The sequence below is a fragment of the Canis lupus genome, chromosome 24, assembly GCF_048164855.1.
Source record: "Canis lupus baileyi chromosome 24, mCanLup2.hap1, whole genome shotgun sequence".
Classification (NCBI taxonomy): domain Eukaryota; kingdom Metazoa; phylum Chordata; class Mammalia; order Carnivora; family Canidae; genus Canis; species Canis lupus.
This window is the reverse complement of record NC_132861.1, coordinates 6,977,683-6,994,427: the sequence shown is the minus strand read 5'-3', so window position 1 is coordinate 6,994,427 and position 16,745 is coordinate 6,977,683. Positions and strand designations below refer to the sequence as shown.

The following is a 16,745-nucleotide window of genomic DNA, read 5'->3' as shown; positions in this document are numbered from 1 at the left end:
TGTTTATTTACTCTTCAGTGTGGCAAAGAAAAGTTAGCACTAAAAACGCTTTGGTCAATTTAGTCCATCTCTTTACATCTATCCTTACACATCTTAACTTTTTTAAAGGGGAAATTTACTTATACTGCTTAGACTTTATAAGGGCCCAGAAAACAATTGTTTTTATACTTGCCTGAGTATGAGTAGGACACAGGAAAGTAAGGCATTACAAATAGGAAGGAAGTTCCTGATGTGTACTCTTTTTAACCATAATTTTAAAAATTATATAAAAATCTACAGGTGTATAGTTTCAGGGGATAAATTGTTTTGATCCAAGGTAGGAATAATAGCTTGGTTTAAGAATGATGGAATGAAACCTACTTTTTTTCTTTGTATTTTTTAAAGATGGGCAAGTTAGGTGGAATCATTCCATCATCATTCTAATGTAAAGATTGACCACACTGAGCTGTTTCTGACTACTGATAGGTGTAGTATAATTTACTGTGGGCACTATGGACATATCCAGTGACATTTAACAATAGCTGACAGAGTGAACTTTGTGAGACAGAGAAATTTTTTAAATACCTCAGTATCTTAAAACCAGCATTTATTGGACTCCTGAGTGGCTCAGTGGTTGAGCATCGGCTCAGATCGTGATCCTGGGTCCTGGGATTGAGTTTCTTGTCGGGCTCCCTGCAGGGAGCCTGCTTCTCCCTCTGCCTATGTCTCTGACACACTCTCTCTCTCTCTCTCTCTCTCTCTCTGTGTGTCTCTTATGAATAAATAAAATCTTAAAGATCCCAGAACTCCGGGATCATGCCCTGAGCCGACAGTCAACCACTGAGCCACTGAGGCGTCCCATAAATAAAATCTTTAAAACAAAACCAAACCAGCATTTATTTGGTTATTCTGAGCTTTTATTTCTGAATATATTTCAAAGCTGTACTGTTAATTTCATTTTTATCCTAGTATTTCCTAGCCGATTTGTTTTTTTGTCATCTCCAGAAGTTTTAGGAGTGAATAATAATGAAGCAAACAATTTATGTATCAATATGTGTTGTCTACTGTTCTAAGCACTTTATAAATGTATTAATTAATCCTTAGAGCAGTCCTCGAAGGGAGTTAAACTATGTTTATATTCATTTTACTTATGGGGAAGCTGAGGCACACATAGTTTAAGCAGCTGGCCCAAGATCACACAGCCAGTAAAATTCAGGCGATCAGATTCTAGAACCTGTACTGTTTATTACTGCATGACTTCTTAAAATAATAAGTGAAAAGCTTGTGCATATTAAATGCTTATTGACAAGGCTTTGACTTTCCCACCACACAGAAAGGTGGATATTGGGTTGTGAGACTCCCTGCATTGAGGTGCTCTGTTACTTCCTGAAATGGGGAGCTATGCTCAGTATAGTCACCAGGTAGTCCTATTACTGAAGAAGTCTTGTCAATAAAAAACTTTATCAAATATGAATATTAAGTTCAAAAAAATTTTATTGATCTGTGAAATTCAGAATTTTAAACAATGGAGGGGGATAGAATAAGGAAGGGATATATTGGGAATTTCAGTAATAATTCTCTTCCTGCAGTAGGTTGGTGGTATATGGGTATGTTGTTTTTATTTTTTAACTATGCATATATTTTATATGTACTTTTCATTACTGTATTTCATAATATTTAAAAATATTTGATTTTAGGAATAATGAATGGAGAAAGGGGAAAGAAAGAAAAAACCACTTTTTCAACATGTCAATCAAGAATTTATATTAATAATCTGCTTTTGGTTTTTATTTTTTATTTTTTTAATTTTAATTTTTATTTATTTATTTACTTGTTTGTTTATTTATTTATTTATTTATTTATTTATTTTTTGCTTTTGTTTTTTAAATAGTTTGTTGTGTTGCTGTGAGAAACTGTTTAGAATGTCGGCAGAGGCAGAGAGACAGGGGGAGCAAATCTTCCCATGGCAGCAGTAAACCTCAGGAAGCTCCCCAAAGTGTGACCGCCACAGCAGCTTCAAAGGTAATTAAACATTTTCTGTGTTAAATATAATGTACCTTAAATTTTTGGTTTTGAGTATGGGAAAAAAGTGACATGGTATTGCGTAATGAAAGAGCCAAGATCTGGAAATCATACAGCTGTAGTCTTTGATGCTGGCTTTTCTTCTGCATTATTGTGTTACTAAGATTATTTAACTTCTCTGAGACTTGCTATTAAGCGAAGATTCTAATATCTACTTCATAGAATTTTTATAAGGATATCAGTACACATAGCTCCTTTAAGTTCTTTGTTATTGCTATTTTTTCCTAGTTAACATATTTTCACGGAGCTCAATATATGAATAATGCCCTTTTTAAATGGTTGTTTTTGATGACAGGTATCAACATAATATGAAATATATATATATATTGATTACCCAGGAAATGAATGAATAGTGTATTATGGGAATATACCAATAATTCTCATTCTAAATTAGCTCTTTTTCATATGTTTAACTGCCCTATGCATCACCTCCAAACTTTTATTAACATGACCTCTAAGATCCTACATGACTAACCCTTGCTTCTTCAGCTGCAGCTTGCATCCCCTTATCCTCTTGCTTTTGCCTTTTTAGTCACATGATAGACTTTATTTTGTTCATCAGAAAATCTTTTTTTTCTTTTCCTGCCTTCAGACTTTATCATAGGTTTCCTTTACATGAAGCATCCATCCTTACTTTTCATCCACTTAAAATCCATTCAACTCTTGGCTTTAGCTTAAGTGCTCCTCTTTGGGAAAAATATTTTCAGATACCCGAACTGCCATCCCAGTCTAGGGTAGTTTCCTCTATTTTATATTTTCATAAAACCCTGTTATGTCTCTTATCACCCACCACACTTGAAGGCAGATATTTGCTATTGACAAACTTTTTTTCTGCTCAATAAGCGAAGACATGAAATAGAAGTTTAATTCATTTTAATAGTTCTATGGCTTCAAACTTCTGCAACTTTTAAGCAGAACAACCACATATTTAATATATCTGTATTGCAGCCTCTTTTTAACTTGTGTAGAAAATATTTCTAAAATCATTAGATCATATTTTATTGCTAACAAGTCTTCAAAGTGTTCTCCATTGCTTAGAAAATTAATTATGAACACAACGACAAGAATGCCTCATGTTGGGATCCCTGGGTGGCGCAGCGGTTTGGCGCCTGCCTTTGGCCCAGGGCGCGATCCTGGAGACCCGGGATCGAATCCCATGTCGGGCTCCCGGTGGACATGTGGAGCCTGCTTCTCCCTCTGCCTGTGTCTCTGCCTCTCTCTCTCTCTCTCTCTGTGACTATCATAAATAAATAAAAATTAAAAAAAAGAATGCCTCATGTTATTTGTGTAAGCATAGTAGACCGTATACTTGAGGACATGTCCATATCTTGTACATCTTTGCAATTGCAGAGCATGAATATTTAACACTGGCAGTACTTTGTCAAAAGAGCACTAACTTTAGATTCAAACAGGTCAGCGTTTGTATTCTGGCTCTACCCCGTAACTAGTTTTGTAATCCAAGACAAACTCCTTAGTCTCCTGTGCCTCAGTTTTCCAGTCTTTTAAAATGAATACAAATCTTAATTTACAAGGTGTTTATATAAACTAAATGACAAGCAGTAACGTATTAAAGTTTTTAGTTTCTGACACAGTGAACTTTCAATTTATACTAATTCCCTTCCTTTAACAGGTAGCCACTCAGATTATACACTCATAAAATGAATAAATAAGTGTTCTTGAGAAATTTGATCTTAAAGGTGTCTGTACTTAATTCACTAGAAAATAGGAAGCTTCTCAAGACTGTCAAGCCAAATATTACTCTGATTGTAGAACATAGAATGAAAAGTCCAATGGGAAGGAGTTTTGTAGTAATTTAATTGAGCTAGTCACTATCTCTCTAGCAAGAATCTTGGCAATGAAAAATGGTTAATAAGCAATGGATATAGAAATATTAGGGAAAAAGTGATAAGAAAACACATATCAAGGAAGATAATCAGTGGACCTGGTTAGTGAGGGTCTTTGTTTTTTTCCATGTGTTTATGAATTTTTTATGTGACTTTAGTAAGTAAACCATAGATAATTTTGATATAATATTAATTTCTGTAGACTTGCCTGGGTAATACATCTTCACTGGGCCTCACTTTCTGTACTTTGTAAAAAGAAACAATAATATAAGCTTTACTCATTAAAAAAGGTCTTTATAAGGATCAAATTCGATTATGGATTTATAAATACTTTATAAAATATAAAATTATATATATAAGAAAAAATATAAATTTCTTCATCTATATGCTTTTCATTTCAGCTGTAAACAATGTGTTATTTTCTTTAAGCATCCTGTGATAAGTAGTATCAGCTTATTATTTAGATTATATAGCAGAGGTCCAGAGAAGTTAAGTATCTCACCTAAGGTCATATAGCTGGTAAGTTGTGGAATTATAATGGAAAACAAATACTAAGTATGTCCTTTCCCTATTCTGTGCTGCAAAGGAATCAGACATCTTAATTTAGAAGTGAAAAGTCATAATTGAAATATATAGAGGATTTAGAAGGAAGTCTATTTATTTTTAATTAGTTGGATAACAACAAATTATTCTATTTGCAGGAATTGTATTTGGTACTCTATGTATATGATCTGATTTAATCCACACAATTCTTAACGTATTGTATGAGTGATAAAGTACTGGACTGAATTTCAGGAAACTTGGCTCTCACTAATTTGCTATGTCATACATTACTTAAAATTTGTCAGTTTTTATATCTTCAGCTATTAAAAGGACTTTTGGTGGTTGTGATCTTTTTTAAAGAATTTATTTATTTATTTATTTATTTATTTATTTATTATTTATTTATTTATGAGAGAGAAGAGAGAGAGAGGCAGAGACACAGGTAGAAGGAGAAGCAGGCTCCATGCAGGAAGCCTGATGTGGGATTTGATCCCAGGTCTCTAGGATCAGGCCCTGGGCTGAAGGCGGCGCTAAACCGCTGAGCCACCCGGGCTGCCCAGTGGTTGTGATCTTTAATGTCTTTCAGCTTTAATATTAAGGCTATGACTAATTTTTTTGTTTACAGTTTTAGCTTTTTGTAGATCATGAAACATACTTATACATATAAAATCTCATACAATGTCGTATAGTAATCTCATATGTTATAAAAGCATGATGGATAATAAATGAGCCCAGTGACTCAAAGAGATATAAGTAGAGATTGGGAAAACGAGGCTCAGAGAATGTTAGTATTAGTAAAAGTATTAGTAAAAAGCCCACACAGCAGAGTTTGAGCTCAAACATTCTGAAGTCCAAGATAAGTATCTTTTCAGTCTTACTACTTTTCTAAGTCTCTTGTGGTAGCTGTGGTGATGAAGAGCAAGAGCTTTATTAAGTAAGTGACACTGTGACGAGCAGAGAGGAGAACAGAAGCGGTGTCTTATAATAGAGTACTATTGTCAATAAATGTTACTCAGTGATAGGGAGGTAAAGACCATGGCTTATGTAACGCCTAAAGATACTAGAAGTTATACTTCTATATATGTTTCTGTATTATGCTATTTTCTTTTTAACAATTCTCTTTCTTTTTTAAGACTCCATTAGAAAGTGTTCCAGGTAACCTTTCTCCTATTAAAGATCCTGATAGACTTCTTCAGGATGTTGATATTAATCGCCTTCGTGCCGTCGTCTTTCGTGATGTGGTAAGTTATACCTGCTTGATTTCCCAGGAAAAAAAAAATCTTCCATTGTCATTTGTGTAAAATACTTTAAATGTTACAAGAAAGCTGCTATTACAACTAAATGTCCTAATGTCAGGAATTTAGGTTAGAGCATACTTCTGATTGTAAAATGATTGAGCCTTTGCTTTTTTTGAAAGCTTATTGATACATCATTTTTTTAGATGATGCGAAATTTTAATTTAGTTTGTGTATATACTAAGACTAGGGATAACCTTGAAAAATTATGATTCACTTTGTGTTGAATCACCTGCTTTTCTCTTTTATATTCCTTACTTCATCCCTAGGTATTTACTATTTTATTATCAATGTTCCTTGTACTATGAATAAAAGAAATTAATTCAGTAAGGAGTTACTGGCAATTACTTTTTTGAGGGGCAGCAATTACTTTTGAAAGAAAATCTACATTTTTAAAGTAATAGGTATTTATGAGAATTTGAGTTACAAAAGTAGCATTGTAAAGCTTAAGGAAAAAATAGCTTGTGGAGATGGTTTCTTGAAATACCCCAGTTATATGATTACTTACTGAAGTTGAGTAAAGATAAGGTCAGCCTTTTCACAAATCACATAGAAACATCTGTGTTTCACAGCAGATCCAATAATGACAGTACTCTTTAACATAGTTATTATTTTCCGGCCACTTTGGATTCTGTTTGTCTTATTTTAATTGATGATTTAAGAAACACAAAAGAAAATTTAAGTATTTATTTGTTTTAAATAGGCTCCACACCCAGTGTGGGGCTTGAACTCTTTAACTCTGAGATCAAGAGTAAGAAAGTCTATATTTTAAATTTATATTTAACAATTAGTTGGCTAAGTACTTTGTACTTTAGAAAGTGGTTAAAACATACTTGAGTGACACAGCATAATAAAGCATGGTAAGAATATGTGACAGAAAAATTGTCACTCTCTTTAATATGTATCAGTTCTTACAAATTATTAGAAAAATTATAAACATACAAACAAAAAGTAGACAGTGGACAGAAAATATAAAAGATAAGGTAACAAATATATGATGAAGTCAGTATCACCAGTAGTCAAGGAATGTAGAAAAATAATGGTGAGATATATTTATTATTAGATAAATAAAAAATTTTAAATAATAGTCCCTAACATTGCAAGGGTGTATTGAAACATGCTCTGTCATATATCACCGGTAGACATTTAAATTGGATAAACTTTCTGATAGTTCTTTTTCATAATGTGTCAAAACTCTTACAAATATTGATGCCCTGTGACCCGGTGGTTTTACCTAGAAGTTATGTGACTTCATGTACTCATCAAAGATGCCTACAAGAAAATGGGCAACATTACAAATATCTAACAGTTTCAGCTTAATGGACCACAGTATATTCATTCAGTGGGATAGTGTGCAGCCATATAAAGTCATATTTTTGAGGGAAATTTAGTGACATAGAAAAGTGATCATGATATATTTTAAGGTAAAGCAACAGTACACAGAGTATTTATATTACATAAGTACTGCATTTTTATGTGAGTGTATGCACATGTACATGTGCACCTTCAAAAAAATCAAAAAACATACTAAGTGTTACTAATGATTATCTCTAGGTAAACAGTCTTTTATACTTTTTTATGTTTTCAGATGTTCTGTAAAAAAACCATTTTTCTTTGCAATTAATAAATAATAAAATAATTTTTAATATGGAGATAAAATGTACTATACTATAAAAACCATGATTTAACAGTCTTATAATAATCTGGACTCTAATCCAGACTTGAAAAAAAATTACTAACAGATTAATCATTTAAAAATGAGACTTGAAATTCATCCTGAAAAAATGTGGTATGGAAAGAATGTTTTTTAAATGAAGAATGATTAAAACACAGAGCATACCTCATCTCCAAGAAGCACAGACAGACTTAAGATAGAATGGGTTTATGTTAATTAAGTGTAACATTGTATTTAAATTGTTAGGAAATTCTGCATTAGGTTTTTATGGTAGATTAGGATAATTTTTTCTAAGACTCCTAGACGTTAAATATGTTGGATAACCCAACAATGGTGGTGCCTAGCTTTGTTCCTGAAGGATGGGAATTTAGTGTTCCCAGATGTACCTTCCAAACATCATTAAAGTAATAAAACTTGTGTTTGTTGAGTTTATAATGGGTTTCAGACACTTAATGTATATTATCATAAACTTCCATTTTAGGGTAAGAGAAATTTGAGATTCAGAAACATTAAGATTATCCAGGTAGCACGAATTGGTCAGAACCCTAAAGAGCTCCCCAAAGCATTCTCTTTTTCTTTTTTCTTTTTTTCTTTTTTTTGTTTTGTTTATCCATGAGAGGCAGAGAGAGAGAGAGAGAGAGAGAGGCAGAGACACAGGCAGAGGGAGAAGCAGGCTCCATGCAGAGAGCCCAACGCGGGGCTCAATCCAGGGTCTCCAGGATCATGCCCTGGGCTGAAGGTCGCGCTAAACCGCTGAGTCACCCGCTGCCCGCATTCTCTTTCATCATCATATTTCATAGATTGTAAGGCACACTTTTTTTTTTCACTTTTATTTGTTTTTTTTTAAGTTTTTATTTAAATTTCAGTTTGTATACAGTGTAACATTAGTTTTAGGTGTACAGTATAGTGATTCATCACTTCCATACATCAGCTGGTGCTCATCACAAAAGGTGCACTCCTCTTGGAAGTATTTGACAGTTGATATATTTTAAAGTCAATTGTAGATATCATGCCAAGAATTTTACTTGACTTTTGAAATTTTTGTGAATCAGTAATTATTTTTAGTTGCCTTAATTTCACAAATAAATGAAACAAAAAATTAAGTTTTTAAGGAAAAGTATATGTACATTATACATATATGCATATAATATGTAATATATATACATATCTTGTTTATTTTCTATTATGAAGACATTGCTGATTTAAATTCACATGAACTGTTTAAATCTCTGTAAAGCATTGTGTGACAAAATTTGCTATGTGGTAAGAATAAAAAAAATTGAAGGGTGCCTGGGTGGCTCAGTGGTTGAGCATCTGCCTTCAGTTCAGGGTGTGATCCTAGGGTCCCTGGATTGAGTCCCACATCAGGCTTCCTGTGGGGAGTCTGCTTCTCCTTCTGCCTATGTCTCTGCCTCTCTCTCTGTCTCTCATGAATAAATAAATAAAATCTTAAAAAATTAAAAAAATTAAACTTTAAAAATGAACATTGTTTTCAGTGTTCCCCAGTAAACCAAAATGTGAAAGCAGATTCATTATGCTTCTATATTAGGTTCCTTCTATATGAAATAATATAAACTGAAGTAATTTTAATCCTTGAAAGTTGAATTTAAAAGTTTTTTTAACATCCTGGTTGAAGCATTAAAGTTTTTAAAGGATTTCAGAATTAATTATATTATTATCGATTCAAAATTGAATAGTGGAGGAACTCATATCTTAAGTAGATGGGGGAAACATAAGAGTTTGTCTTCATAATAATAAAATATGTAGGCAAGACAAATTAATTTGTATACAAATTTAGTTCTCCAGCTGTTTAGCCTCTATGTATGTTGTGCTTCATTTTTAAAGACAGAACTAGGAATAAGCAGCACAATTGGTTTGCTGATCTGGATTTGAAAAGAAAAGGCAACTGTTTTCATGCCATACTTTCGAGAGATTTTAGCTGGCTAGAACAACACTTCACAGTATCTGTTGTTTGCAACTCTGCAACTTTGTAGTTGACATAGGTTCATTCCACACATGCTTTTTAATTGCCTGGCACTGAGTTTCCAGTGGTGGAAATATAAGTGTTACAGAATATTACAGCTTGAGCTGTGTCTGAATTCATTCCTGGTCAATATCTTTGTTGATATGATTGCACTTCATTTTCCTTTATAATAACTTTATTTGATTTTTTCCTTCTCCATATATTTATTCCATCAGCATTATAATTCAGAGTATGCATTACAAACACTTTATAAGAAACTATATTTCTAGAAAAGCTATCACCCTCAGAGTATGACATACTAAATTTATGATATTTCAGAATAGATTTGGTCTATTTCAGTATTTTTCTGTATTAGCTGTACTAATTCCATTTGGTAGTATTAAATTATTAGTAAATATCTCGTTTGCTCTCTTTTCTGACAAATGCATATAAATACTAAATCTTGTTTACATTGTGCTTAAATGAAGTAAAAAATAGGTGCCTTTAATGGAGTTGCTAGACTTTGATTCATGTTTGCTTTCCTTATTCATATCATAGTATTTTTTATCTGTTATTTGTGGGCCACAATAATTACTTGCAGTTTCCTATGAAGTGTTACTTTTACCTAGCTTAGAAAAAGGGCTTTATAAACCATTTACATTTAATTCCTTCAAGTATGGTCTAATGTGAAAGTGGTATTGGAGGTTATAAATTTGCTTCCTTATCAGTTTTTTCCCTATAATATAGTTATTTAGGCTTTCAAGGTTACATGCAGCTCTTTATATTTTACAAAACATAATTACAGAGTTGTCTTTTCTACTACAGTCTGCTTTTTTAAAAAATTTACTTTTTAGAGAAGGGAGGCATGGGGGGAAGGGCAAAGGGAGAGAGAGAGAATCTAAAACCATCTTCCCTATGAGGGCAGAGCCTGATGTGGGGCTCTATGACCTGAGCCAAAATTAAGAATCAAAATTCAGAGTCAGATGGTCAACCAGCTGAGCCACCAAGGCACCCTTGCAGTATGCTTTTTGAAAACTATTCTCTCTATATCCTAACTTCACCAGTTGTTTTCATACTTTTTACCAATTTGTTGCACTGGAAAAGCTCCCATATTGTCCTTGAGCTTTTGAAATTCAGAGCCTCAATATTGGCAGTATTTTAGAGGTCATTTTTCGAGTGTAGAATAGTGGGACTGCTACTCATTTTTAACTATTTATGTAGTCACAGATTGCATTAGTTTTTCTTAAGCTGCAATATCACACTTCTAGCTCATACTGAGCTAATATAAAGTTCACATTTTCTGTTCCCTCATTGTTTATGTTTCCCCTATTTTGTACTCATATAGTCTCCTGAGTTAGTAATATGTTAGAATTGTAATGTAGCTCAATTATAGTTTTATTCTATTAATTTTTTGGTTATAACATTTGGAACTATTGATTTTTATGCAGATATTATTCTTTCAGCCTTTTGCTGTCTGTATATTTTATAATATACATACTCTGTTGTTATGGAAGAAATGAACAGTAATGGTGAAAAAGACAAAGAATAAAATTTTGTGGCATATTCAGCAAAATTTTAACATTCTCATTTTTTAAATTAAATTTCAACCTATAACTTAGGTGATATATTCTTAGAGCTTTGTATTTATACTTAAATGATTCTAATTAAATAACATGTATACTGAGAAGTTTTAATTAAAGTTAAATGCCATATTTTGCCTCCATAAAAAAATAAAATAGTTTCTTGTACCCCGATAACTTTAAAAATTTGAATGTCAGAACCTCCTTTTCATTTTATGCAGGATGATAGCAAGCAGGCACAGTTCTTAGCTCTAGCTGTTGTTTACTTCATTTCGGTTCTGATGGTTTCCAAGTATCGTGACATATTAGAACCCCAGCGAGAGACAGCAAGAACTGGAAGCCAACCAGGTAGAAACATCAGACAAGAAATAAATTCACCAACAAGTACAGGTACTATTTTTTTTTAATTATTTGAATTCTTATCATTTATCTCCTCTTTATTTCATTTTTACATCCAGTTTTAAACTAATCCTACTCATAATCACCTCACATATTTATAAGTAGGTGGTATATAAATACCAATTTAATATTCCTCAATTCCACAAAAATGTGTTAATTTCTATGATATTTGCTATATTCTCTTTTTATCAGTGCAGTTTTAGTTTTAATGTTCCATCTGTTAATGCAAATCATTTACTATTTAATATGCAAATAACTTGTGTTTTAAATGTATTATTTTTTAAATTTTATGAACATGAAAGTAGAAGATTCTTAGAGAGTAGTTCAAAACCAAGAATAAGCCTAAATATAAATCTTTATAGCCAAGTTCAAAGATAGCTTCTTTCTTGCTGGCTTATTCTCTTTCTCCTTGCTGTGTATAATTATTTAAATATCTAAATATTCTGTCAGAGATTCAAATAAACAAACATACATTCTAAACTTTATACTAAAGTTGCTTCAACTAAACTCAGAGACGTACAGACAACAATGAACCATCTTGGATCATATTTTTTTATCTTATTTAGAGAAGAAGCTCATGTTGTGGGAGTTCTTGCATCATCAGCTTTGCCTACTTCGCTTGAAAATGATAAACACATTTTCTGGCAACTAATATTTTAACATCTTGGGATGCTTTCTGTCAGTTGCATTTCCTGCCATGTGTTTATATCAAGGTTATTTCTTGGTTGTTTGCAATGTATCCTTGGTAACCTAGTGGTTATTTCATGTACCAATGGATTAATCTGTAGTTGAAATTGTCTTACCTAAATAAATGCATATGATATATAAATAAAATGGACATTTAAAAAAGTGAGTAGAAATTAGTGGTCAAATCTCTGTATCTTGTTTTCCCTGAGCATATCATATCTCCTTTACCTTGCTGTTGTGGAAATGTGAATTATGTTTTAGATATAATACTTTATTGTTGCATGAACACATAAACATGATATTATTTCTTTGTAGTATACTTTTAACTTTATTCTTCAAACTAAACATTATCCTACCATTCCAGTTTATGTCTTTTGACCATTTAAAACACTAAGACTCTATTATGTTAATTAACTCTTTCTTCATTTTAAATGCATTCATGTCAGCTTTAGATGTATAAAACAAGTAATATTTTAGTCAGCCTTCCAGTTCTGATTTTGTGTGTGTGTGTGTGTCTTTCTGTATGTTGCTAAAATTACTCTATTTAACAGGTGTATGATTTTTCCTTTCTCTTAATACATAACCTCTTTCCTTCCTCCAGAGATGAGTCTTTATTGCTAGTACTGTTTGCATGTTGCAGTAATATAGAGTTGTCATGGATCTCCAGTGGACCATGTTGCAGGTTGTTACATGCTGGCTCAAATTTGATTCCATGATTTTCTCTACAGTTGTGGTCATACCATCTATCCCTCATCCAAGTTTGAACCATGGATTCCTTGCCAAGTTAATTCCTGAGCAGAGCTTTGCCCACTCATTTTACAAAGGTAATATTGACCTCATCTCCTGACCTGTTTGGGCATTTGTATTTCATTAATTGTTATACAATAAATATCCATAATGTAATTGTTTATAAACAAGTATATACCTCAGGTTTCATGGAGATACGTTGTTTTTATATTTGGCTGTTCAGAGCAAAATATAGTTTTTATATTTATATTTAATTACATTTCTTTAAGTATCATTTGCAAATTTAAGAATATTTAATTATATATAAGAATATTCAGTGATAGCATTCGCTAGAGATTGCAGAAGAGTCACACCTTAGTAGCAGAACTAAATCAGCCCTAGAGTAAAAGCTACTCTAGACTCACAGGAAAAAAAAGCTTAAAAACAAGTCTTGAAAACATCAAATTGATCTGTAGATCACTTAATTTACTGTCAGAGCAAAGTTCTACCTCTTTTTAAAGGAATACAAAAAAATTCTTCACCAAACAACATAAAATTCCGTGTTATGCATTCAATAAAAATTATTAAACATGTAAAGAAGCAGGAAAATGAAATATATAAGCAAGGGGGAAAATCATTCAGTAGAAACAGACTCCAATAGCAGTATCAGCAGATAAGAACATTTAAATGGCTTTTGTAAGTACCTTGAAGGTATTTTTCAATCTAAAAGAAATAGTGAATGTAATGAGGGAAAAAAATGGAAGATTTTTTTAAAGGAGCCAGAAAAAATAAAATAACTGATATGATGTCTCTGGGTAAAGGTAACATGGGATTGCTCTCTGCAGAACAGGATTATAGTGGGCCGAATTCTGTACTTCCCCCTTGCCTGCCCCACCCCAGATTTTCCTGGGTATATACCCTGGATGAGTCCTGGGACAATGAATAGCATAGATTTTGATCCAGTGACTGTGTTGTATTTCATAGCACAATTGCTTTTAAGAGAAAGTGATGATCCATATAGTCCGGACCCAATTACATAAGCCTGATAAAGGCAGAGAAGTTTTCTCTGGCTTGATTACAGAAAAGGAAGCCAGAGAGACTGAGAGTGTAAAAGTGACTTGACTAGAAGAAAGTCCTTTATTGCTGAGATGAAGGTGACAGGAGTTCAAAGATCTGAGATCAACTTGTAGGAACTTGAGATCACTACCTGGCTGACAGTCAACAAGCAAGTGGGGGGCATTAGCCTGCAACAACAAACAACTTAATTCTGCCAATAACTTGAGTGAGTTTAAAGAGAACCCTGAGCTCCAGATGATACCATAGTTCAGTGTTTTCCATATATTGGCTAATGATATGGAAGACTAACTTATAGAACAAATAAAGCAGTGAAATCCTTTTTTTTTTTGCGACTTGATGAATGCACAGACTTTTTTTAAAAAACAAATGTGCAACCTTTGAACATCATGATGAAATAAAGGAAAAATCCTTTCTTTTCAGCTTTATTGCTTACTAACATCCAGCTGTGAACTAAGAAGTTAGATTAAAAGTCTGGAGTTCGTTTTGTTTAAAAGATGTTCCAAAGGTTTAGCCGTCGTGGCAGGAGAATATTGTAGAATAGTTACCCAGATCAAGGAGCCTATGTCAGACTATCAATGCACTGCTTTCTTTATCAAGGATATTTTCTTGTGAAAACAATATTAGCTGAACTGTACAGTGTTCTTAGTGGCTAATAAAGTTTTGAATTACTTTAAGACTGATGTGGTGAATTTGCTATTTTCTTTACTATGTGATAATATGTAAGCTGATCATAAGTCCTTGTTACTGTATGCTATGGTACATTGCAAAGAAAAGTCCTGTTGATGATGTTGAAACTAGAAAGTCAATTCTTGGTGTTTTTACAGGATAAGAAACCAATTTGATTCCACTCTTTAAAGACTAGTAGAACTGGCTTCTTTGTCAGACATGTAAAATATCTTTAATGAATTAAGTACTTAAAAATGGGGAATGATTGCAACATGTTTTTTTTTGAGTTAGCAGAAGCGATCAAAGGACAAAAAGAATCTTGGAAGTTTATGGTATCTATGACATTTTTTGTTCCTTAATTATTATTTAATATTATCAAGAGAGTATCTGGATTTTTAAGGATGATTGATTTTGCTTACTGTTGAAAATTTATCTCCTGACATTTTATGTATTTGATAGAATGTTTTGTGTTTAATTTTCTACCAAAAGAAGATTCATACATAAAAGATTCATGGAACTGGAATCCATTGCTTTCATTGAAATATAATTTATATTTGATTATAACAATATAAGATAAGTTCCTGGAGCTGGGCGTTGATGAGCATTGAGAGTACATTTTGAAGATAAAGCATTTCTAGTTTCATTTTGGTTAAAGCTTTACAATGAATATTCTGAGCTCTCTGATTTTCATTCTATTAACATACTCCTGTGATACTGCTTTCTTTTTCTTTTTTTTAGTTAAAGATTTTTATTTATTTATTCATGAGAGAGAGAGAGAGAGAGTGTCAGAGACATAGGCAGAGGGAGAAGCAGGCTCCAAGCAGGGAGCCAGATGTGGGACTCAATCCCGGCACTTGAGGATCATGCCCTGAGCTGAAGGCAGATGTTTAACCACTGAGCCACCCAGGCGTCCCGACACTGCTTTCTCTACTCCGCATGATATTAAAATAAAACAAAAGTAGGTTAACTTTATGTTATTCCCATGAGTGACATTATTGGCAGTTCAACTTGGATTAGATAAGTTAATAAGCAAAAAGCTGCCACTGTCATATTATCAACTTTAAATATTTATATTACCAGTGTTGATATAAAACATTTATATACGCATCTCATTTGGAGAATCACTCTTTTGCTTAAACTTTTTGTTTGTTTGTGACATGTAATGGGAAAAAGTCACATAATAACAACATTTGTATATATTGGTCACCTGTACACACACTTTCAGTGAACAACATGAACAGTTTTATAATTATTTTCTTTTTCCCATTGTTATCTTTATTCTGGTTAAATTGAATTTTATTTTTTGTTTATGGAGTCAAATAATAAAAACAGCTCTGCTTTTATTTTGTGTACTTAATTTTCAAAATTATTTTAATTCATTTTCAGAATGTCAGTCAGTGACAGATTGAAAAAAAGGTAAATTTTCACAATTAATTTGAAAAGCGCTGATTTGGACTACTCTTCATCTTCACACTTCACTTTTTTCTTTCAGCTCATTATTGAGCCTTGTAAAAATTCTGAACTAGCTCTCTAGCCTCTCTCTCTTTTTTTAATCTTTGATAAAAGATGATAAACAAGTGTACACCTCAGTTTTCATAGAGTCTTAACCCTTTTTAAATATATATATATATGTACCATGATTTGCAAATTGGATAAAATTCTGAAGGGTTAGAATGCAAAAATATGTACTAAAGTACACATATAATTATAAGCTATGATATTTATATAGTGTAAAATATTTAACTCTTAAGCTAATAATTTTACTTTTAGAATTGTATCCTAAGGAAAAAATTAAAGTTATGCCAATAATTTATATGGAAATATTTTTACTACTCAGTTTTTATTTAATGTATGTTTAGAAATAAAGTTAATATTTATTAAGTAAATTGTTACATTCATATCAAAGATTTTCAATATTATAAATCTGTTATTTTCCCTCACTGTTGAGATCATTTTTAATGTATCCTTTGTAATCCATTATGTGGATGCATTATAATTTATAAGTACTCTAAAACACTGTCATTATAATATTTATATAATTATTATTTGAGACCGATGTTGCATAATATAGATTTCATTAATTTACAGATAATAATCATGCCTGAGTATTCCTAGCAAATATTTCTTAAAAATGTCAATTTTTTTAAATAAATGTCTGTTTTCAGTATTAGTAAAGGTACTAACAAAAGCTTCCTCTCCTCTTTCTTTTTCTTCCATCCTGCAGTTTAA

At 32.2% G+C, this 16,745-nt stretch overlaps 1 protein-coding gene across 12 annotated transcripts in view; it reads left to right on the top strand.

Moving 5' to 3' along the window:
- The window catches only part of NBEA (neurobeachin), a 674,173-nt gene that overhangs the window by 206,011 nt on the left and 451,417 nt on the right, over positions 1-16,745 (top strand). For 10 of the 12 annotated variants that reach the window (XM_072795453.1, XM_072795454.1, XM_072795457.1 and 7 more), the window contains 4 exons: positions 1,871-2,001; positions 5,582-5,689; positions 11,183-11,351; positions 12,776-12,871. In XM_072795453.1, coding sequence (XP_072651554.1) covers positions 1,871-2,001; positions 5,582-5,689; positions 11,183-11,351; positions 12,776-12,871 — 504 coding nt within the window. The remainder of the gene's footprint in view (positions 1-1,870; positions 2,002-5,581; positions 5,690-11,182; positions 11,352-12,775; positions 12,872-16,745) is intronic. The other 2 variants (XM_072795459.1, XM_072795461.1) reach the window with 1 other exon arrangement.